At 39.8% G+C, this 22,758-nt stretch overlaps 1 protein-coding gene across 9 annotated transcripts in view; it reads right to left on the bottom strand.

Annotated features, from left to right (window-relative positions):
* fbxw2 (F-box and WD repeat domain containing 2) overlaps window positions 1-22,758 on the bottom strand; it is a 59,027-nt gene that overhangs the window by 16,716 nt on the left and 19,553 nt on the right. For all 9 annotated transcript variants that reach the window (XM_088355541.1, XM_088355538.1, XM_088355539.1 and 6 more), the window contains 3 exons: window positions 13,112-13,334; window positions 8,475-8,669; window positions 364-497 (listed from right to left, as the gene is read on the bottom strand). In XM_088355541.1, coding sequence (XP_088211667.1) covers window positions 364-497; window positions 8,475-8,669; window positions 13,112-13,214 — 432 coding nt within the window. In that variant the 5' untranslated portion in view covers window positions 13,215-13,334. The remainder of the gene's footprint in view (window positions 1-363; window positions 498-8,474; window positions 8,670-13,111; window positions 13,335-22,758) is intronic.

The following is a 22,758-nucleotide window of genomic DNA, read 5'->3' on the forward strand; positions in this document are numbered from 1 at the left end:
CACAAAATGTTAGTATATGTAACAAAAGATACTTTAGAAAAAAAACAAATCTCATGTAATAGTTGTTGCACAAACAAATGATGCGTGTGGGACGTGCAACGTTTCCAATATAACAATAGCCAATCCATTCAAATTTGAAAAACTAACTAGGATTGCCAGAAACTCAGCAAAATGTAACTTGATGTCAGGTTTTGGAGATATTTGCTAATGATTTGGCTAATGATGTTGCTCACCCTTTCAAGGGTTTCAAGCGACACTCACAGACTTTGTGTAATTGGTCAGACCTGTAGAGGCTCAGAGGGAATATTGATGAAAACCCCTGTATTACGTACATAGTATTAAGACTTGAAATTGTGATCAGACCTTGGTCACCCATTCAGTATGTCCAGTGAGAGTGTTGAGACACGCGCCAGCCGCCATAGCCCAGACTTTCACGGTGAAGTCTGCCGAACCACTCACCAACATGTCCATCTCGTCATTGTAGTCTATGCTGAAAACTGTAAAGACAAAACAAATAATAGCCCTAATGGAAATGAATACATTTTGCAATGTTAAAGTTTCTCAGCTTAAGTGATTTTGTTCTGCCTGGTAAATGTGACCCAAAGTGACAATGGACAGGGCTAATAATGATGTTTTTTCTCACAATATTTTTATAAAGGAAGAATTCTATCTTTGTGTGCAGGAAATTGGTCAATCTTCAATTCAGCCCAGGAGGTAAAGCGCTCGTCTTGGGATCAAGAATCGCAGGTTCAAATCCCAGGTCCTCCGTGTTACACGTCGAAGTGTCCTTGGGTAAGACACTGATCCACTAATGCCCCCAATAAGCAGGTTGGGGCCTTACATGGCTGCACACCCGCTATTGGTTGTGAGTGTGTGTGAATGGGTAATTGTGAAGCACATTGTAAAGCGCTTTGGGAACTCTTCATTGACTTGAAAAGCGCGATATAAATGCAGATCATTTCTTTTCATTTCATTTCAAAGGAAGACAATGTGTGGATCAGGAGTTTGCAGTAAGACAGATGTGTAAGAAATATTTTGCAAAAGGTAAGGATGTTTGTTTGACTTTCTTGGACTTAGAAAAGGCTCATGACAGAGGGGATAGAGAGGCGTTGTGGCAGGTAATGGTAATGTCTGGAGTGGGTGGAAAGTTGTTGGAAGCATTGAAGAGTTTTTATGTGAGACAAGTGAGTGGTTCCGTGTGTTGACTGGTGTGAGACAGGGGTGTGTGATGTTGCCATGGCTGTTTAATGTGTACATAGATGGTGTGGTGAGAGCGGTGAATGCAAAAGTATTTGGCAGAGGTGTGGAGATGATGGATAACAGCGGAACGGGGATGCAGGTAAGTCAGTTGTTTGCAGATGAAACAGTGCTTGTGGCTCATTCTGAGGAAAAATTGAGAAGGTTGGTTATTGGAGTTTGGAAGTGTGTGTGATAGGCATAAGTTATGTTGGGAAGAGTAAGGTGATGAAGTCTTCACGGATGAAGAGGGCATAGCGTTGGAAATAAGGTTGAACGGACAGGTGCTGGAAGAAGTTGAAAGCTTTAGGTACTTGATGTGGCTGCAGTTGGTGGAACGGAGTGCGATGTATTGTGAATCAAGGAAGGAAGGTTTTGGGTGCTCTGAGGAGAGTAATGAGTAACAAGAGTACGAGTACAGACTCTGCTCTACTTACAAACGAGAAGTTAAATTTGTTTGTAAGTTGCTTTTAGTGCTAGATTTTGTATGTTTAAGGTTTATACAAGTATGTTTAAGGCTTGTATAAGTAACATGTATTGTTTGGTACTAAAAAATAAACTTGCTCTATAAAGTAAAGTGTATCCTACTTTTTGAAGACAAGCTTCAAGAGCTCCTTGAAAAAAAGTGTTCCGACCACATCAAGCTTTCTTATTCAACTTTTGTTTCAAAAGAAATGTCTCGCCTCTTCTTTACACCAACCAGATTGAATGGGAACAATAGAAATGTCAAAGTCCTCAGCTTACTGGAGGGAGTATAGACATAGTATAGACAGTAAAGAATGTTTACATATGAACTAGGAAGAGGAAGCAGATTTTTTTGCTTCTGGGTGACCTCTCACAGCGCCACCACACGCCGGTAGTGGCGGAAATAAGCACTACAGTACACCATACAAAATCTAACTTACAGCAATGTCCAGATATTTTTCGACATCCGGAAATAAATGTTCGTATGTACCGTTTATCGTAAGTTGAATGGCCGTAAGTAGGGGAGCGTCTGTATGGATGATAGAGAGGACTGTATGAGAGTGTGATTGTGCCGACTGTGTCTTATGGTGCAGATACTTGGGGCCTGAATGCAGATTTGAGAAGAAAATTAAATGTTTTCGAGTGTACTGTATGAAAGAGGTCTAAATGTAGTGAAAGTGAGAAGTCTTGTTGGTGATAGGAATAAGTGGAAATGTGTTGTGAAAAGATAGTGGGATGTTTGGACGTGTTCTAAGGGATGGGCAAGGCACCTACATGATACCGCGGGGGTAAACAAGTGAAAGCTGGCAGGCCCTGCTGTTGGACAGAAGAGTGTGTTGTGTCACCTTGACCTGAGTGACATGGCTGCTTTCTTGTGTCCAGTTTCATCTGGCAGGACGAAAGCATGACAAACTTGGGTGCCGAGTTGCTTAACTTGTTTGAGTGTTTGGGTTTGCCATGGTCATTTTTTTTTGTGTTTCTGCTACTTTTTTCCTTTTTTTTCTTTTCTTTGTTTTTGTGTGTGTGTTTGTCTTGCTGTTGGTCACCCCACTCGAGGGATATGACATGGGTAGATTTTTATTTATATATATATATATATATATATATATATATATATATATATATATATATATATATTACAGTGAAGAAAATAAGTATTTGAACACCCTGCTATGTTGCTATTTCTCCCTCTTAGAAATCATGGATGGGTCTGAAATTTTTATTGTAGGCACATGTCCACTGTTAAACAAAAAAAAAATACAGAAATCACAATGCATGATTTCTAGTAATTTATTTGTGTATCATCGAGAATTTTGACCCTGAAATACCCGTTAGTCCGCCCATTAGAAGTCCACCTGCACTCCATGTATCATCCAGAATCAGATGCAACTGTTTGAGGTTGTTAGCTGCATAAAGACACCTGCCCACCCAATACAATCAGTAAGACCCTAACTTGGAACATGGCGAAGACCAAAGAGCTGTCCAAAGACACCGGAGACAAAATTGTACATCTCCATAAGGCTGGAAAGGGCTATGGAGCAATTGCCAAGCAGCTCTGTGAAAAAAGGTCCACAGTTGGAGCAATCATTAGAAAATCGAAGAAGGTAAACATGACGGTCAATCTCAATCGAAGTAGACCCCATGCAAGATATCACGTCGTGGTGACTCATTGATTCTAAGAAAGGTGAGGAATCAGCTAGGACCTACACGACAGGAGTTGGTCAATGACCTGAAAAGAGCTGGGACCACTGTTTCCAAGGTTACTGTAGGAAATACACTAAGACGTCATGATTTGAAAAAATGCATGGCGCGAAAGGTTCCCCTGCTTAACCCAGAACATGTCAAGGCCCATCTTAAGTTTGCATATGACCATTTGGATGATACAGAGGAGGCCTGGGACAAAGTTTTGTGTTCAGATGAAACCAAAATAAAACTTTTTAGGCATAATTCCAATTAGCGTATTTGGAGGAAGAAGAATGAAGAGTACAATCCGAAGATCACTATCCCTGCTGTCAATCATGGGGGTGGTTGTATCATGCTTTGGGGGTATTTTTCTGCACATGGGACAGGACGAGTGCACTGCATTAAAGAGAGAATTACTTGAGCCCTGAATTGTGAGACTTTGGGAAACAACCTACTTCCCTCAGTCAGAGCATTGAAGATGGGTGTCAGGTTTTCAATGTAAATCTCTTGAATTTCTGTCTCAAGGTAATTAGCTTCTTTTTATATTACTAAATATAAAAACAATGTTTCTCATACACACACACACATGAAGTAACGTTTCAATAATCAGTCTAATTGCATCTCTTGTACGTTTATCAATCTTATATTCTTTTATTGTGAAATGCTCATGTGAACTTTCTCCCTGAAGTATAATAAATTACGCCCACGTTGTGGGCGGGGTCTCTTTCCCTTGTAACAACATCACATGGAGGACGTGCGGAAATCTGCTCTTGGTATGATTAGATTTTAACAATATACCGTATTTTCCGCACTATAAGGCGCACCTAAAAGTCTTAATTTTTTTCAAAAGCTGACCATGCGCCTTATAATACAGTGCGTCTTATTTATGGATCAACATTAAATCACAAGGTCTCGCAACTTACGCAACAGCCGCCGACTCGATTTCCCCCCGAACGTGGAGTAGTCCGCGGTGTATGCTGGGATTTATGTACCGGCGTTTCATTGGCTAACCAATGTGTCAATCATCATTTGAATCGATCACTATTGGCTGAAGTTATTCGGAGCCTCGGATTGGCTAGAGCGCAACACCCAACCCTGCAATTGGCCAAAAAAGATGTATCAATCATAATTTGAATCGATCGCTATTGGCTGAAGTTATTCAGAGCCTCTGATTGGCTAGAGGGCCAAAACAAACCCTGCAATTGGCCGAAAAAGATGTGTCAATCATCCGTTAAATCGATCGCTATTGGCTGAAGTTATTCGGAGCCTCGGATTGGCTAGATGGCCAAAACAAACCCTGCAATTGGCCGAGTATAGCAATGGCGTAGCAAGCTTGCTAAAATACACCATAAAGTAACATGTTTTATTAGTCTGTATTTGCAAATTTACTCTCCTGGATTTACTTCACTCACGGTTGTAAGAAGACCATGATTGCGTATCATTATTGAACGTGAGAACTTAGGTGAGCTATGCGGCTTTATATTTTCCTGGTATCTTGTTTTAGAACGATCTTGATGTTGCTGTGAATTAAACTCAATTCCAAGTGTTTATTGTCATATAAAGTTGCGAGCGAAAAAGAAAATAGAAACTAAGAAATGTTTGGCATTTCTTGAATCCCAAGACTTTAACCTTCCGAATGATATTTGAAACGATGCATTTGAGTGACATCGTACGGACACCGCATCCGCATGTGTCTACGACACGTATTTGCTTCTTTGCAAGCTTTGGGAATGTTAAGGGGGTAATCAGTTGGACTGAATCATCTGACTGTTTTGTCGACGTTCCCATTGTAGCGCCTTATAATCCGGTGCGCCTTATCTATAGGACCAAAAACTATTTTTTGGGGGTGTGCCCTATAACCCGGTGCGCCCTATAGTGCGGAAAATATGTCCTGAATGGAGGGAAGTGTAGTCCCGATTATTTTCTCTGCTGTCCTCGTTACCCTCCTCACACTACCCCAGTCGGTAGCGCTGCAGCCTCCACACCACACAGAGATACAGCTGGTCAGGATACTCTCTATGGTGCCCCTGTAGAATGTGATGAGGGAGGGTGGGGGCAGGTGGGCTCTCCTCATCCTCCGCAGGAAGTACAGGCGCTGCTGTGCCCTCTTAACCAGTGATGCAGTGTTCACGGACCAGGTGAGTTTGTTTGTAATGTGCACCCCTAGGAACTTAATACTGCTGACAACCTCCACAGCCTTGTTGTTGATGCAAAGTGGGGCATGGTTGGGCTGGTTTTTCCTAAAGTCGACAATGATCTCTTTAGTTTTGTCAACATTCAGGACCAGGCTGTTGTCCCTGCACCAGCCCACCAACTGCTCCAACTCCTCTCTGTAGGCCAGGTCGTTGTCATCCCTGATGAGGCCCACCACTGTTGTGTCGTCAGCATACTTCACGATGTGGTTTGTGGCGGACCTAGGGACGCAGTCGTGTGTCATCAAGGTGAACAGCAAGGGGCTTAGGACGCAGCCTTGGGGGGAGCCCGTGCTGAGGTAGATGACATCTGAACTGTTCTGACCTATCCGCACTGATTGGGGTCTGTCACAGAGGAAGTCCAGCAGCCAGTTCCGCAAGGGGGTGTTGAAACCCAGGAGTCTCATTTTGTCTACCAGATGTTGTGGGATGATGGTGTTGAATGCTGAACTGAAGTCCAGGAACAGCATCCGCACATGGGTGTTCTTCTCCTCTAGATGTGTCAGGCTCAGGTGAAGCGCAGAGGAGATGGCATCCCTGGTGGAGCGGTTTGTCCTGTAGGCAAACTGAAAGGGGTCGAATGAGGTAGGGAGACTGGAGGTGATGTGCTCTTTAACCAGTCTCTCAAAGCACTTCATTATAATAGGAGTCAGTGCAACGGGCCGGTAATCGTTGAGTGATAAGATCTGGGGTTTCTTTGGCACTGGGGTGATGTTGGCAAATTTGAAGCATGATGGTACTTTGGCTTGGTCTAGCGAGGTGTTGAAAATGTCTGTTAGTACACAAGCCAGCTGATCGGCGCACTCCCTAAGTACCTGCCCCGGAATGTTGTCCGGGCCTGGAGCCTTCCTTGTGTTGACCCTTCTCAGGGTCTTCCTCACGTCAGATGAGTCCAGGTGGAGTGCTCTTTCGTCCTGATTTGGAACCGCTTTCGCTGCAGGGGTGCCGTTTTGTGCCTCGAACCTTCCAAAGAATTTGTTGAGGTCATTCAGAAAGTCCATGCTAGTGTTCTGCACTGGGGCGGTGGTTGGCTTGTAACTGGTGATGGCCTGAATGCCTTTCCACATATCCCTGGTGTTGGTTGTGCTGAGGAAACGTTCCTGGATTTTTTGACTGTGCGTTCGCTTTGCTAGTCTGATAGCCCGGTTCAGGTTAGCCCTCGCTGATAACAGCGCCTCCTTGTCACCAGATCTAAAGGCAAGGTTCCGTACTTTTAGTTGTTTGCGTATTTCAGCAGTCATCCAGGGCTTCTGATTGGCACGGGTGCATATAGTTTTGTTATTGCTGACGTCTTCTGCGCATTTACTGATGTAGGCTGACACAGAAATGGCGTACTCATCTATATTTATTTTGTTGTTGTAAGTGGCAGCCGATTTAAACATGTCCCAATCAGTGCAATCAAAGCAGTCCTGTAGTGCCTCCATTGCCCCATCAGACCACACCCTCACCTGCTTCACTGTAGGTTTTTCTCTGGTCAGCAGGGGCTTGTATGCTGGAATTAGCATAATAGAAAGGTGATCTGATGAGCCAAGGTGGGGGCGGGGGGCTGCTTTATATGCACCTTTGATGTTTGTGTAGGCCAGGTCTAATGTGTTCCTACCTCTTGTAGCAAAGTTTACATGCTGATGGAAATGCGGGAGAACTGTTTTCATATTGGCCTGGTTAAAGTCCCCCGCCGCAATAAAAATGCACTCGGAGTAAGCATGCTGCAGTTCACTCACAGTTCGGTAGAGAACGTCCATTGCCTCCTTCGTATTAGCGCTGGGGGGCACGTACACGGCAGTAATGATGGTCGCGCTAAACTCCCTCGGTAGGTAGAATGGTCTGCAGATCACCGTCAAAAGTTCAATGTCTCGTGAGCAGTGATTCGAGATTATCTTCGCATTTCTACACCAGTTGTTGTTTGTATAAATGCATAGACCGCCACCCTTGCTTTTGCCGGTGAGCTCGCCGCTTCTATCAGCGCGGAAAGCAGTTAGCCCCACAATGCTAACAGCGTCATTCGGGATAGATGAGTTTAGCCATGTCTCCGTCAGAATTAAAGCACAACAGTTCGTCAACTCGCGGTTCGATGAGAATTCCACTTGTAAATGGTCCAGTTTGTTGTCCAGGGAGCGGACGTTGGATAGGAAAACGATATATATATATATATATATATATATATATATATATATATATACGTATACACACACACACACACCACAAAAAAATTACTATGAAAATATTTCAAAAATATTTCTACAGAAATAATAAAAAAATACCACTGCATTTAATACTGCAATACAAAAATATAATTTTAGAAATTACAAAGGAAAAACAACAAAAACCCTGTCACAGAAATATTACTGTGGAAATCCTGCAAAATTACAACTACAGTAATACTACAAAAGAAATCCTAGAAAAAACATTACATAAATACCACTAAAATACTACTATGGAAAAAATAAAAAAACAAGAATACTTACAGTAATAATACAAACATACTAAAAAATATAACTACTAGATATCAAATATATAGCTTCAAAGAGGTCGTTTGGTTGGATCCTTTAATATATTATTTGCTTTAATTGTGAGGATTTCAAAAACCAATTACATGTTATGACTCTTTAAAAATAAATATAAAAAAACTCAACATGTGGGTTTCTGCATGTATATTTATTATATTTATTAGAAAAATTGATTAGGGATCCAGGATCAGCCCCTGTCTCCAAATAGTAACCCACCCCTGCTCTTTTTATTATTAAATTCTTAGGACAGAAAAATAGAACCATGTTTAATACCAACCTTAGCTTGGGCTGTGAAAACATTGTCAGAAATGAACCCATGAATTCATGGAGAAAATGTCTCTCAATTTTATAATGAACATCAAATGAGAGCACATTTCTATGCTCAACCAACCTGCTCCCGTGTGGCCACGGTACTGCTGAATTTTGGCTCCTGTACTCCAATCCCAGCATGCAATAGTGTTGTCAAAGGATCCAGTCACAAGCTTCTGTTCATCGAACTTAACTGCGGCACAAGTGTGAGTCTGAATCCCATAAATGCATTGGCCAGTGCGTACATCCCACAGTTTTGCCGAGAGATCATCAGATCCTGAAAAAGAAACATACAGCAAAGATTGTGGAAAAGAATTCTGAATAGGATTTCTTACCTTTGTGGTGGTCAGCAGAAGGTGCAGGTGGACAGTGGGGTATTCCCTAGCAAGATCAGACACTCGCACACTTCCTTCATATTTTGCTATTATTTCTTTCTTAAATGCAATAGTTGTACGCACTACTTTTCTTTTTTTCACCTGTAGCAACTTTGCTGCTTGCACTGACTTTCTTCGAAGGCATAATTAGGGGCTAAAACACTTCATACACCTATATTAAAAGCGAAAGCAAAACGAAGCACGTCTCCACGCGATAACATTTGGTCACGAAAAGAGCGATCTACACCCGTACGCCGCTCAGCATCGCATCCTAGCGTACGCACTACCGGACTCCGATTTTTTGACCGAACAGTGAAGCAAGAATTTCTCGAAATTTTTGGTCGGACTCCGATTCGTTCGAACTGAGAGGTGTTCCAAAACCGAGGTTCCACTGTACTAGAAAATCACAAGGACCTAGCACTGGTGGGGTAATTTCAAATCAGGTCCGTGGACACCTCAGCTGTCCTCAGTGGGCATGAAGGTGCCCACAGGCAACAGGTTGAAGAACCCTGATTTAGGGTGCTCTGGGCAGAAAAGCCAGAGTAACTGAACGCCTATTCACTAGTTCCATTCCGAATGTAACCGACAGAGAGATGTAAAATGGAACTTGATTTTAAAGATATATCAACTCCTTTGGAGAAAGGTCCGTAAACAAGTCAGGCTCAAGCCAAGAAGAGTCTTGAGGATCAAAATTATCGATGTGTATACTTCTTTACATCCAGTTAAGGCACAGGGGTCAAAAGGTGACTCCTTGTAGTTTGGTAGTGTTTTATTATAAAAATTATACGATTAAAGCTTTTTTTAATTTGTCAGAGACACTTTTTGTAGGATAAAGAATATCATACTACCGCTGCGACCATCTGCCGTAAGTATAAATTCTACAATACAAGTGTTCACACATAATATTTATGGTCTCTATAGGAAATGGTGCCCCTACGACCCTAGTGGTTTAAGGGTCCAACCAACCAACCAACCAACCAACCAACCATACCCAAAGACTTCTGCATTTTGACTATAAACCCTAATATCTTCAGTCAAGAGCACTCTTACTTTTTAAAAAGAATTATCAGATAAATGTGCATGACAGTACAGTGCCTTGCAAAAGTATTGCACCCCTCCCCTAAGAAATTGTTGACATATTGCCATATTTCTGGCTTCAAACTTCGATGGTGGTACTTCTACTTACAAATGTAATTTGTTCTGTGAGTTTCTTCGTAACCTAAAGTAGAGACACATTTTGAATGAATATGCGCAAATCAGTTTCAAGCCCCGCAAAAGTACAGTATATTTTTTTGAAAAATCATAAAAAAGCATTAGAACATTAAACAAATTCATGTTAAAATTAGATTACCGCGCAATAAACATAAAACGAGAAGCACTTAATGTAAAAAAAAAAAAAAAAAAAAGAATAAAGGAAATAACACAAATATTTATTTACATTTTTGCGCCGCGTTTCTTGAAAAACTGTTCTAATGACGTCTGCTTTTGCCGGCTTTTGACAATTGGAAATGCGTGACACCATAATGAGGGATAGCCTAACTTGTCAACACTTTTTCCAGGTGATTCCTTTCTACAAGATGTGGAATTTTGCTTTAAGTCTTTAATTTGGCTGGAATGAATGAGGGCAGCGTCCTTGTCCCTGCCATCTTGCCAGAACCCCTCCTCCTCGTCTCTGAACTCTGACGGTGATACGAGGTGCATATTGAGATAAACGCATGCGCACGGGTTGCCAGGCAGATAGCCAGTTTGTTTATGTTTGGGAAACTCTAGGAATGGCTAATAGCTCATACTGTACTGAATTTTTGACTTTGTATTCCGAAACGCCTTTGTAACTAGAGGCAATATTTGCCAGTTCAGTTAATTCATAACCTGAAACTTTTGTAAGCAATGTTCCCTCTAAGCTGCGCGCTTGCGCAATCGCGCACTGCCCGCACATTCTTAGCGCACAAGAAAATCTATCCAGCGCAATGTTCCCTCTAAGCTGCGTGTGTGCGCAATTGTGCACTACCCAGAGCTTTTCTGCGCTCAGGGTTCAAAATTGCTAATTATGAAGCGAATTAAGTTACAGAGCATGAAGTTAAAAATACAATGGTTCCCCTGACGTTGTGTTCTATTTAGAAGTCAAGGTCGAAGTAGAACGAAGTTGAGTAAAGTCAGAGAACCAGCTTCTTCGGCTTGGCTCACTAAAAGGAACCGGCTCTTTCGGATCTTAAACGGCTCTACAGGTTGTTTTTGTTTCTTTCATCCCTATATGACCAAATATTATGTAAAATTATGCACAAAATGACTTGACGGAAGGGGGAATAGAACAAAAAATAAATGCGACAAAAGATACCAGAAAAAAAAGAACTGGAAATCTTGTGAAAGAATTGTTGTAATGACAAATGACGTTTGTAGGCCGTACAGCCTTTGCAATAATACATTTCACTCAAAAATGAAAAAAAAAAAATTGCATAGCCGGAAACTCAGCAAAATGTAACATGATGTCAAGTTTTGGACATGTTTGATGATGATTTAGTTGCACTTTGGGTTGCTGTTGCTCACTGTTGTTTCAAGCGTTGCTCACTGACTTTGTGTGAATGCTCAGACGCGTGGAAAATTAGAAGGAACATTGTTCGTAACTAGATCGGTTTTCAAGAAAAATGCGAAAAACTTTTTAATTTTGAAAACAATATTTGCACTTAATTAAAATCGGTTTTTGAATCACAAATGAATAAGTATTAGCGAATAATGAATTAAAACAATATGATGTGATAGTTACTGTTTACAGATTTCTCATGTACTAATGGCTTACCAACATCTGATTAATTCGTAGAAAATAGTAACAAAACAATACTAGATCGTATGCAATTGATAGCCTTTCAGTATGTCAGTACGGCCATTATTGCATACAAGATATGGATGACTGGATGCCCCAAACCAAGTGTCGTTTTTCTTTGACAATGAGAATACATTTTTCGGAACTTCTAAGTAGGTAAGGCCATTATTGCATGCAACCAGTTAAATAATGGAAGTCAGAATGTGAATCATTCCAATGTCAAAATATTGTAAAAAATATGACTAGCAGACTGTTTTCTTACCTCCTATGCTTAAAACAAAAAAAAGAAACCAAATTCAGTAGTGCTATTTTTAACGAGTTAAATGCTTGTCAAATTCAAGGCCGACGGGCGTCATCCAGACAACCATCCATTTGACTTTCATACCATTTACTAAAACACAATTTTTATCCAAGAGCTTCTTTTTCTAGCTAACAAACACATTACATACCTTATGCACTGGGAAGTTAATAGTTTCTCTCTCTATGTTGCTACAAATCCTGTTCTGGTCAGACTTGAATAAAATAGGTATGATTACTTCTACTGATTAATATATTTGCCAATATTGGCGGGAACACATCACTTCCACCTGTGCCAAATCTATGGCTTTCTGCACATTTTCAATAACAAAACACTCAAGCATCTTATCACCCCTGTTGGGTTGTAATGTATTTTGGTGAGAGCTTAATTCATTTAGCTTCGTGCTAAATAGCAGTGTGTACTGTACTGTATTTTTGACTTTGTATTCTGAAATACCTTTGTAATGTTGGATTATTAAAATGTATAACTGAGTATGCTGTGACGGTCAGATGAATTTTCCACCTATATTAGTTGTATTATTTAATCATCACATCATTAATTTGATAATTATACAATTTATTCAGTTGTCATAAATGCACACTGTATTCATCCAAATATTTAAATAAAGTATTTACTCGCTGTATTCATAAGAATGTATCCTTTCATTTTAGTTTACTTTTCCAGGAATGGTCTTAACCTTATCTTATCATAAACATTGTAAAGCGCTTTCAGTGACTTGAAAAACGCTATATAAATGCAGACCATTTACCATACTACCTTGAAAATCCAGCCATGTGCAATTTTAATCTCTCGTACATTAAGGAAGTTATTTTTTGGGCCTGTAAGGTGAGTTTCCAGAAGTGTCTGTTGGAGCTTAATTCAATTTTGCAAATCCACACTCTTATCATAGAAACTTTGGTCAACCATTTGTCGAGGCATTTTGGTAGGAGAACGCTTTGTAATAAATGTCCTCAACTGAACTGCTTCTCTCTGGCCCATTTTTTTTTTTCATCCAAAATACTCAGTCTGAATCCCAGAAAATGAACACGCGGTGAGACGGGGATGTCTAACGACAACAGTAACTAGAAGCAATAATTTCCTGTTCGGGTACTTTGTAACCTCAAACTTTTGTATGTAGAGACATTGGTAAGTAGGAGTACCACTGTCGATAAAAGGCAAGGCACTGTATTTGCACATTGGAAATTATTGTAAATGAAGATACAGCATACCTGTGCAGAGAAGGCCATCCTTATAATAGAGAGCGTACACACGAGCACTGTGGCCAATGAGTGAGGATGTCTCAAAGGCTTTCTGATCCTTCAATTGTGTCATACGCAATTTAGCTTGAAGGTAGACGCCTTTCCAATGGGACGCGTTCTGAATGGACTCATCAATCCTCCAGCCTAGGTCTTGACAAACACTCTGCCACACTTCCGCACAAGAATTGATCACCTAAAGAGAGAGGCACACGTGTTGAAGGCTTGGAAAGCCTAAAAAGAGTGAAGATAAATAAATATAAAATAAAATGATGAAGTCTCTAGATTGCTGCTCGCACATACTCAGTGCTACTCTCAAATTTTGCTATGTATGATCTACTATCTTTTTGTGTCAATGGGCTTCTATAAACTCAAATAAATTCGTGCATTCTGCCTCAAGAATGCTTGTGCAGCTTTGCCACGTCACACTTAATAACAAGCGCAGAAAGGGAGCTATAAGTGCGCATTTTGAGGCTTTGTTAACTTAGCCGATTAAAGTGCAGGAGAGACAGGTTAAAGACACACACAAAAGTTTCCTCCCGAAAGCTCAGACGGGGAAGTTTGAGGAAGCGTATGTGGCACTTAGCTTCACTACAGATGAAGCGAGCAAAGACCGGTGTGCTTGCTATGACAAAAATGTTGGCAGTGGACAAAATGAGGCTAAATGAATTAAGCTCTCACTTAGACATTATAACCCAACACGGCTGATAAGATGCGCTTTAGTGTTTTGTTATCCAAAATGTGACGAAAGACATAGATTTGGCACGACGGAGGTGATGGGTTACCACCGATATCGAAAAATGGTCTTGTCAAAATGTATTTATTGACAAATGTATCTATCAGTAGAAGCAATCATGTATACATATTTTATTTAAGTCTGACCAGAACAAGATTTGTAACAACCTAGAGAGACTATTAACTAAAGCCATAAGCGCATGAGAAATCTGTTAAAAGTAAGGCCACTAAAAATGTTTCAATTGATTATTAACTAATTCTTATTAAAGTTACAGTTTCCTACAAAGACATTTCAGAATACAAAGTCAAAAATACAGTACAGTATGCGCCGCTATCAGCCACTCCCTGAGGTTCCCAATTGAAACATACTGGCTATCTGCTCTGAAACCCGTGTGCATGGGTGTATCCCAGCATGTTCTTCGTGTCATGTCAAAGTTATGAGTTCCGAGACGAAGAGGAGGAAGGTTTCCAGCAAGATGGCGAGGAGGAGGACAAAGACATCATTCAATCAGCCCAAATTAATGACATTTTAGCAAAATTCCACCAAGTCTCAGAGTGTGTGGAAAGGAATCCACCGCAAAAGGTGTTGACAAGTTGGGATTTTGCACATTATGTCCTCCATGCGCATTTCCGATGGATTGTCAAAACTAGACCTCATTGGATCAGTTTTTCCTGAAATTCGAGGCAAAAACGTAAACGAATATTTTTATTACTGTCTTTATTCTTCTTTTTTACATGAAGTGCCTCTTGTTTTATGTTTATTGTGCGGTGATCCAATCAATTTGTTCAATGTTCTGATGCTCTTTTATGATCCATCAAAAAAAAAATATAGTGTACCCTTGGAGGGCTTGGAACGGATTAGCGCATTTACTTTCAAAATCCATTTCTACTGACGAAGTTTTCAGGTTAAGAAGTTACTTCCAGAATTAATTAAATTTGTAAGTAGAGATACCATTTTATTGTCAGTAATGCCATTTTCATATGAGGTCAACCGTGTGTGTTGTAAATGATTGAGTCCCTTTCAACTCAAAGCTTGGGGACACCTCGGGGACAAAAACGTTACTTTTCAAAATACTATATGAGGGGAGCTGTTTTTCAAATTTTAAGTTGTACTCTTGCTTCAAACGAAAGACGTCTGATGACGCTTATGTACAAGATCCAAAACATCCTAAATCACAAAGGTACGTTAACAGTTCTGATCTGAAGCAAACAGTGTGACGAGGTTCAGTGGTGCGAAAACTGCGACCTCATCGTGGCAAAAAGTGTTATTTTTACATTAAGATCTACTGTGCTTAACTCGTTGAAGAAATCTATTTGAATATTTGCCACAAAAGCCTTAACATGTTGTTGTCGATCTAACCTAAAATTATGGCTTTTGGTAAAAGAGTGTGGCCAGCGGTGTTGGGCATGTTACTTTAAAAAAGTAATTAGTAATTGGTTAGATGGCGGGTGTGGACTAGACATGTGTGCTCAGACTCCCTGGTACCGTGCATGAGATTACTTTTTTACATTGATGACCACTTTTTTTATTGTTTTTTTAGATTGCTTCGAAAGCAAAGAAAAATCTTTCAAGGGATTCATCGCCGAAAGAAGATGCTCTCGGTGTCGGAATCAACATGGCCATGCCAACCAAACCTTTGGAGAGCCACAAAAGCGCTCTGTCCCTGGAGTTTAAAGCCACCATCTCTGCCCTGGATCTAAAGCTCGACATTGTGCAGTCAACTTTAACCACTCATGAAGAGTAGATATCCTCTTTGGAGATTTTTGCAAACTCAACAACAGAGTTGACATTTTGGAGGCGACATGTGCAGAGCTAGCGCCTAACAACGCTAGGCTGAAAGCTAAAATGTTCGATCTTGAGGCTCAACAACATCCGCATCATCTGCCTGCCAGAATCGATCGAAGGCGCGAAATCGACGACGTTCTTCGCATCCCATCTACAAGAGATCATCGGCGACACCATCACCGTTTGCTAACAACTAAGCCAAAACCCGGCAAAAGACCTGTCATCGCAAGGTTTTATGACTTTCAAACAAAGGAGAAAGTTGTCAGGGAAGCTCGGAAAAAACGCTCAGACAAGAAATACCTTGGCAAGCCCATCACAATACATGAGGATTATCCGCCCGAAGTAACGGAACAACGCGCAGGCTACCGGGAAGTAACGCACCAACTTTACAAGAGTCCAAACCCTCACTCCTCGGCCAAACTGTTCATCACGACGTTGAAAAGGGATAGAATTAGGCTCCTATCTGTGGAAGAAGCGAATGAATACCTGTCAACCAGACCTGTTCAATGACTTGGGCACCTCAAGACTGAGATTTTTGCTTTGCTGGAGCTAGCTTATTCAGCCCCGTAGGAAAATTTACATTTCCAGCAATATCCTTGTGTTAAAAAATAAAATAAGAGATATAGAATACAAAAATACCCAATATAATGTGTTAATAAAGAGCATTTAAATAGTGTTCCGAAAAATAGACACTGTCATAAAAATCAGGTAATATGCAAATGTGGGGTTTTATTTTACTGTGGGATTTTATTCCCCTGGGTTGAGTTAAAGAGACTCATGGCAAGAAATGATCTCCTCAGTCTCTCCGTGGAGAGGTTAAAGAGACACACAAAAGTTTCCTCCCGAAAGCTCAGACGGGGAAGTTTGACAAAGCGTACGTAGCACTTAGCTTCACTACAGATGAAGCGAGCAAAGACCGGTGTGCTTGCAATGACAAAAATGTTGGCAGTGGACAAAATGAGGCTAAATAAATTAACTTAGACATTATAACCCAACACGGCTGATAAGATGCTTTAGTGTTTTGTTATCCAAAATGTGCGAAAAGCGTAGATTTGGCACAGACGGAGGTGACGGGTTACCACCAATATCGAAAAATGGACTTGTCAAAATGTATTCATTGACAAATGTATCTATCAGTAGAAGCAATCAATGTACACAGATTTTATTTAAGTCTGACCAGAACAAGATTTGTAACAACCTAGAGAGACTATTAACTAAAGCCATTAGCACATGAGAAATCTGTTAGAAGGCCACTAAAAATATTTCAATTAATTATTAACTAATAAAAATGATCACGGCATGTAAAAAGGATTACAAGTGAAAGACGAATAAGGTGCATCTACAATTGGACTGAGAGGTATACAAACTTCCATCAAAACAGCATTTGCGCCCTTCATGATTGTACGAAAAAAGTATGCAAAGTCACAAAGAAATAACCAATGCTGTGACTCTAGTTAAAAATGTCAAATAGTAAGGCGTCGCTAGTAATACACTGGGGAGCCAAGAGGGTGCCAGCCTCCAAAAGGTTGGGAACCATTGACCTAGACCGATCTTCCACCAGACCCAAAACCCTATCTAGATCTGCGACTACCCTGAAATTCCATACAGACCAGCTGGGACTGGCCGGTCTTTGGAAAACAGATTTTCCCTTTGACAAGGCCTTTTTGAAAACAAATTCCCGGGTGCACCATAACTTTTCCCAGATAGATTTTCTTTTAAGAAAATGTTACACATGACTACTGGCTGCAAATACCAACCTCTACTTATTTCCGATCAAGCCCCAACATCAATGGACATGACCCATTTTTAACTGTAGACCTGCCTGCAAATCCTGGAAATTAAACTCCCACTTACTTTCTGAACCTAAATTCAAGGATTTTCTCAGAGAGCAAATAAAGTTTTTTTAAATTAATGACCGCTCTGATATTAGTAGCGGTATACTATGGAATTGGATTGTAGTCGCGGACAGGTCAACTCATTTGTATCTCGTTTTAAAAAAAGAAGAATGTGCTGAATTAGAAGACATCTCAGAACAAATAAGCAGTTTAGACACCAGTCCCTCAACCACATTCTACAAAAAGAGATTGCAATTACGGTCTCAATATGACTTATTATTAACTGGTAAAACTGAAAATCCAGCTTTTATAAATGAGGCAAAGTTTTTTTGAACATGGCGACAAACCGAGAAAATTATTGCCATATCAGGCCTGGGCTTCTCTCTGCTTCACTCTGCTTCTAGGCTCATTCCTAGATTATCATCCCCAACCGGGATTATCCTCACAGACCTAAAAGAAATTTGTGAAACCTTCTCCGATTACTACTCACTACTTTAGTCTTCTGAGATGCAGTCAAATAATTGGCCAGCAACTAATGAGCTATCCAGCTTGTTGTACCCTCAAGTGGACGTAAATGCCTCTGGCTATCTGGGTGGCCTGGCATCAATCTCCAAGATACAGGAAGCTATAAGGTCGATGTAAAGTTTAAAACCCGTGGCCCAGACAGTTTTCACGCACAATTTTTCAAGACCTATCCTACTCCAATTCTAGCTAGAGTGTCTAATGATTCTTTTCAAAGCGAACAGTCTCCTGCAACTTTTCTTGAAACACTAACTGTATTCCTTAAAAAAGGACCCCTTTCTCTGCAGCAGTTACGGGCCAATCTCTCTTTAATACTGACATAAAAATTAGAACCAAGATTCTTGCCACTCACCTTCAGAAAGTTACACTTCTAGATCCAGATCAGACCGGCTTCATTTTGGGCCGTCAATCCTTTGACAATACTAATTATTTATGAACATTATCTGCTCATCATCAGACTCCGGACCAGCTGAGGTTGTTCTCTCACTAGATGCAGAGAAGGAGTTCGACCGCGTAGAGTGGATATATCAGTTTTATGTTTTAGGAAATTTTGGACTTAACTCAAATTTTATAGCATGGGTCAACATTTTTTATTCCTCTCCCATAGCGAGCATCAATATTGATGGTACAAAACCTGATTCATACCCTGTTTTTCATGGTAACCGTCAAGGTCAACTACCTTCCAACTCAAGCGAGTACCGCCAAACTCAGTTGCACTGACAACTTTAAAAATCTGGAATCAATTCAGAAAACAATTTGGACTTCACTACTCATTCTAGGCTTGCCACCATCTACAGAAATTACTCATTTTTACCATGCTTTTGAATTGTGGTCAAACAGTGGCCTGAAGATCATGGATAACCTGTATGTTGATTGTGTATTTCCCTCATCTACTATTCTTTCAGAAAAATCCGTACTTTCTGCTACTTATCTATTTTATTACTTTCAGATTCCGCATTTTATCCAAAACCAATCTCCTTACTTTCTAATCGATACCCCTAGAGACACTGATGGACTCCTTATCCCTAATGTCCAAACTTTATATATCTATTTTTAACTCAATCCAACAACACTGAATTATTTAAGGTCTGTCTGGGACCAGGATTTCAAAATCACAATTTCTGATAAACAATGGGACGAAATACTCAACAGTGTACATTCTATATCTATTTGCACAAAGACATCAACTCCTCCAGTGTAAGATGCTGCACAAAAGCCATTTCACCGTTGCAAAACGAGCACGAACTTTCCAGGGCACAACAAATGAATTATTGAAATACTGCAAACCTAAATTTTAAGAAAATCTGATTATTTCTTAAAAGTTCCTTAAAGGCCTTCCACGAGACCTGGCAACGCTTTCTATCATACATAAATACTCTGCAGTTCGACATAGATGATCACTAGCTCTGAGCTGCCCCCTTCCCCCTTGTTTGTTTTTTTCTTATTTTATTATTGATATATGAGTATGTAAGTTTAATTTGTGTGTTTGTGTATATATATATATATATATATATATATATATATATATATATCCACATCCATCCATATTGTTATAGTTATTTTTATTTCTACTTAAGCCCCACCCCTTTTTTATTTTATTGTATTTTTTTTTCTTCTACACTGGAAGGTATGAATGTGTGGCTGAGTGTGTTGTTTAGGTGGGAAATGTCACACTTACAAAATTGTTTTTCAATGGAGACGCGCATATGCTTACAGTCTCCTTCAATTTCCTATACAACCATTGAAAAGAAAATGTAAAAATATTTAGAGAAAAAAAAGTAAATGGTTAAAGGTACTAACTTTTCCCAAAAAGCAACCAAGTTAGTAACTGAATTATTCTATAGGAAAAGTAACTGGTTACCAGGGAAGGACCAATTTCGTTTAATTTTCAAATAAGATGTTGTACATTAGAGAATACAACATTTTCCGAGCAGTATTTGGGTCAGTTAAATAGAAAAGAACAGACAGGTGTTGTAGATAGACCCTTGCAATATTAATTGCACCTCGCGAGCGGCAAAATTAGCCTACACTTGAAGAGCAACACAAATAAATAGTAAAAAAGTAGACATATCCTACTGTATTTTTGCTCACAAAAAATCAATTGTAAAACAAAATAAAGTGAGTTTCACTCTATAGAATAAATCACAATCTTTAGTCAGACAACTGCTCAAGTAGACATATGCTACTGTACTTGAATATTTTTACACAACAAAAGAAAACAGGCAATATAAAGTGCGTTTAACACTGCAGAGTAAATTAAATAAATGAAACTCCTCAAACCTGAGTCAACTGGTCAAGCATAAATAGGCAACTGCATTTCAAATATTTTGTTCACAACAAAAGTAAACAGTAAAACAATATAAAGTGACCAATCCAATCACTCTACCTCTCTCACTCCCTCAGTCTCCGGTTAGATTACTTCGTAACTCAAAAAATAATGTGGTTACGTAACAGTGTTATTTATAACGACCTTATTCCCATCACTGGTGGCCAGTAAAGTGGTGAGAAGTGCAAAAATCAAGTTTTGGTTATAATTCCATAAGGCTAACCCCAGAGGCTCTAACTTGCTTGATATAACCCACAACTGATGATCAAAGCAAGAAATAATCCACAAAGTATATCTAATCCTAGTTGTAGCGCCATGTATTGGCCAAAGAATATTTGATTTTCTTGTATGTTTCTGTCCAAGTAAACCGGATCCAATATTTTCAAGGTAGAGTCATTCATAATGTCCCAGCAAAAATATCATGATTTTTTAAATAACACTGTTGCAATCGTAATATATCCTATAACACCTGCATTTATAAGCGGTTAAAACTTGAACAAAAGTATGAAAATATAATAAAGAGTTTGCACAAACATTAGCCTTGAGTTACAAAAAGTAATAGTAATATGTGTTGGCTCGGTTCAAGGTGCACTAGCAAATGGATCTGAATGTTACAATGATGTGCTTGTTAATGTATTGTTGGGAGGGACACGGGGGGCAACAGGATAATGCATTTGAACAGAAAAGACTTGAAGTAATATGTTTGTGTCAGTGTTGTATAATTGATTGAAAAAAAATTATTATATCAATGTAAGTCATCTTACACAGTCACGTTTTAGTCCATTCGCTTAGATTTTATGCGCTAATCCTCATTGGAAATGACGCATTTATTTTAGCAAATTTCAAGCACGGTATTTAAAGTGCCACGATTATCAACACAAATCTAAATTTCTTGTTTCTTTACTGCACAGGTGTCAAACAGGCGGCTGACGGGCCGGATCAGGCCCACCAAGGCTTTTAACCTGACTTGCCAGATAACATTAAAAGCAGCGCAAGAGAAAAATGAGGTGGTTTTAAGCATGTCCACTTGATGACACCCAAGCCAGGGACCACTTGCACAGCAACTGCTGTAGCAGCTCTCTCTCCCTCTTTCTCAACCCATCTTTTTTTTCTCATTCTGTCTCTTTTTCTATGTATCTCTGTCTCTTTCTCATCTTTCTTTTTGCTCAATTTCTCTTTCTCAAGCTCACTCTTTCTCCCTCTTCTCTCATTCTTTTAATTTCTCTTTCAGTCTCTTTCTCTCCCTTTTCGCTATCATTTTCCTCGCTTTGTTATTCTCTTTATTCCTCTCTCTCCCTTTTTCTGTCTCTCTTACCTTCTCTCTCACTGTTTCACTTGTTCCCTCTCTTTTTTTATCTCACTTTATATTCCATTCTCTTTAATGTTCACACTCTCCCTTTCTTTCTCCTAAACCTACTAGTCCTGCCCCGTGAGAATTTTACAAAGTAAAGCATTACAGGAGCACAATTACCTTTACCAGCAACAAGTACTGTAAGGCATGATTATAAAAATCAACAGACTTCCCTACTTACGACCAGTAGAAAACGGTACAACGGTAGATACTAACAATTTTTCGGGATGTCGAAAAATATCCAGACGTTGCTGTATGTTAGATTTTGTATTGTGTGCACCTTTTTCAGAGTACAGGACATTAGTGTAGTCCTTCTTTCCGCCGCTACCGACGTGTGGGGGCGCTGTGAGAGGTCACCCAGCATCCACCCAGAAGAAAAAAAATCTCCTTCCTCTTCCTAGTTCATGTGTAAACATTATATACTGTCTATACAGTACTATGTCTATACTAACTCCAGTAAGCTGAGGACTTTGACATTTTTATTGTTTCATATCTCGTGCATCCATTCAATCTGGTTGGTGTAAAGTGTAAAGAAGAGGCGAGCAGTTTCTTTTGAAATGAAAGTGGAAAAAGAAAGCTTGATGCGGTTGAGAAAATGGTCTGAACACTTTTTTGGGGCACTTTTTTACCATGGAGGACTGCTTGAAGCGCATCTTCCAAGGGTAGGTTAAACTTAACTTTGTTTATAGAGCATATTATTTTATGACTTTTTTTTAGTACAAAACAATACAGGTTATTCATACAAGCCTTAAACATAGTTATTTAACTATACAAAATATAGCACTGAAGCAACTTACAGACAAATTAAACCTACAAACGATGGTCCGGAACCTAACTCTCGTTCGTCAGTAGGGTAGCGACTGTATACTCAAATGTCATAACAATAATCTGCGTTATGCTGCTACAAACTAACACATTCAGAGTTGGCATGTTTATATGGCCTTACCAAGTACACCTCATACAGTTAGGGCGGCAGAGTCTCAAGCAGAGTACAAACTGTACCTTTACCGAAGTTTTCCCTACCGTATACAGTGAAGGAAATAAGCATCTTAACATCCTGCTATT

Source organism: Urocampus carinirostris, chromosome 16, assembly GCF_059441175.1.
Source record: "Urocampus carinirostris isolate Australia breed hairy pipefish chromosome 16, RoL_Ucar_1.0, whole genome shotgun sequence".
In the NCBI taxonomy this organism is placed as follows: Eukaryota; Metazoa; Chordata; class Actinopteri; order Syngnathiformes; family Syngnathidae; genus Urocampus; species Urocampus carinirostris.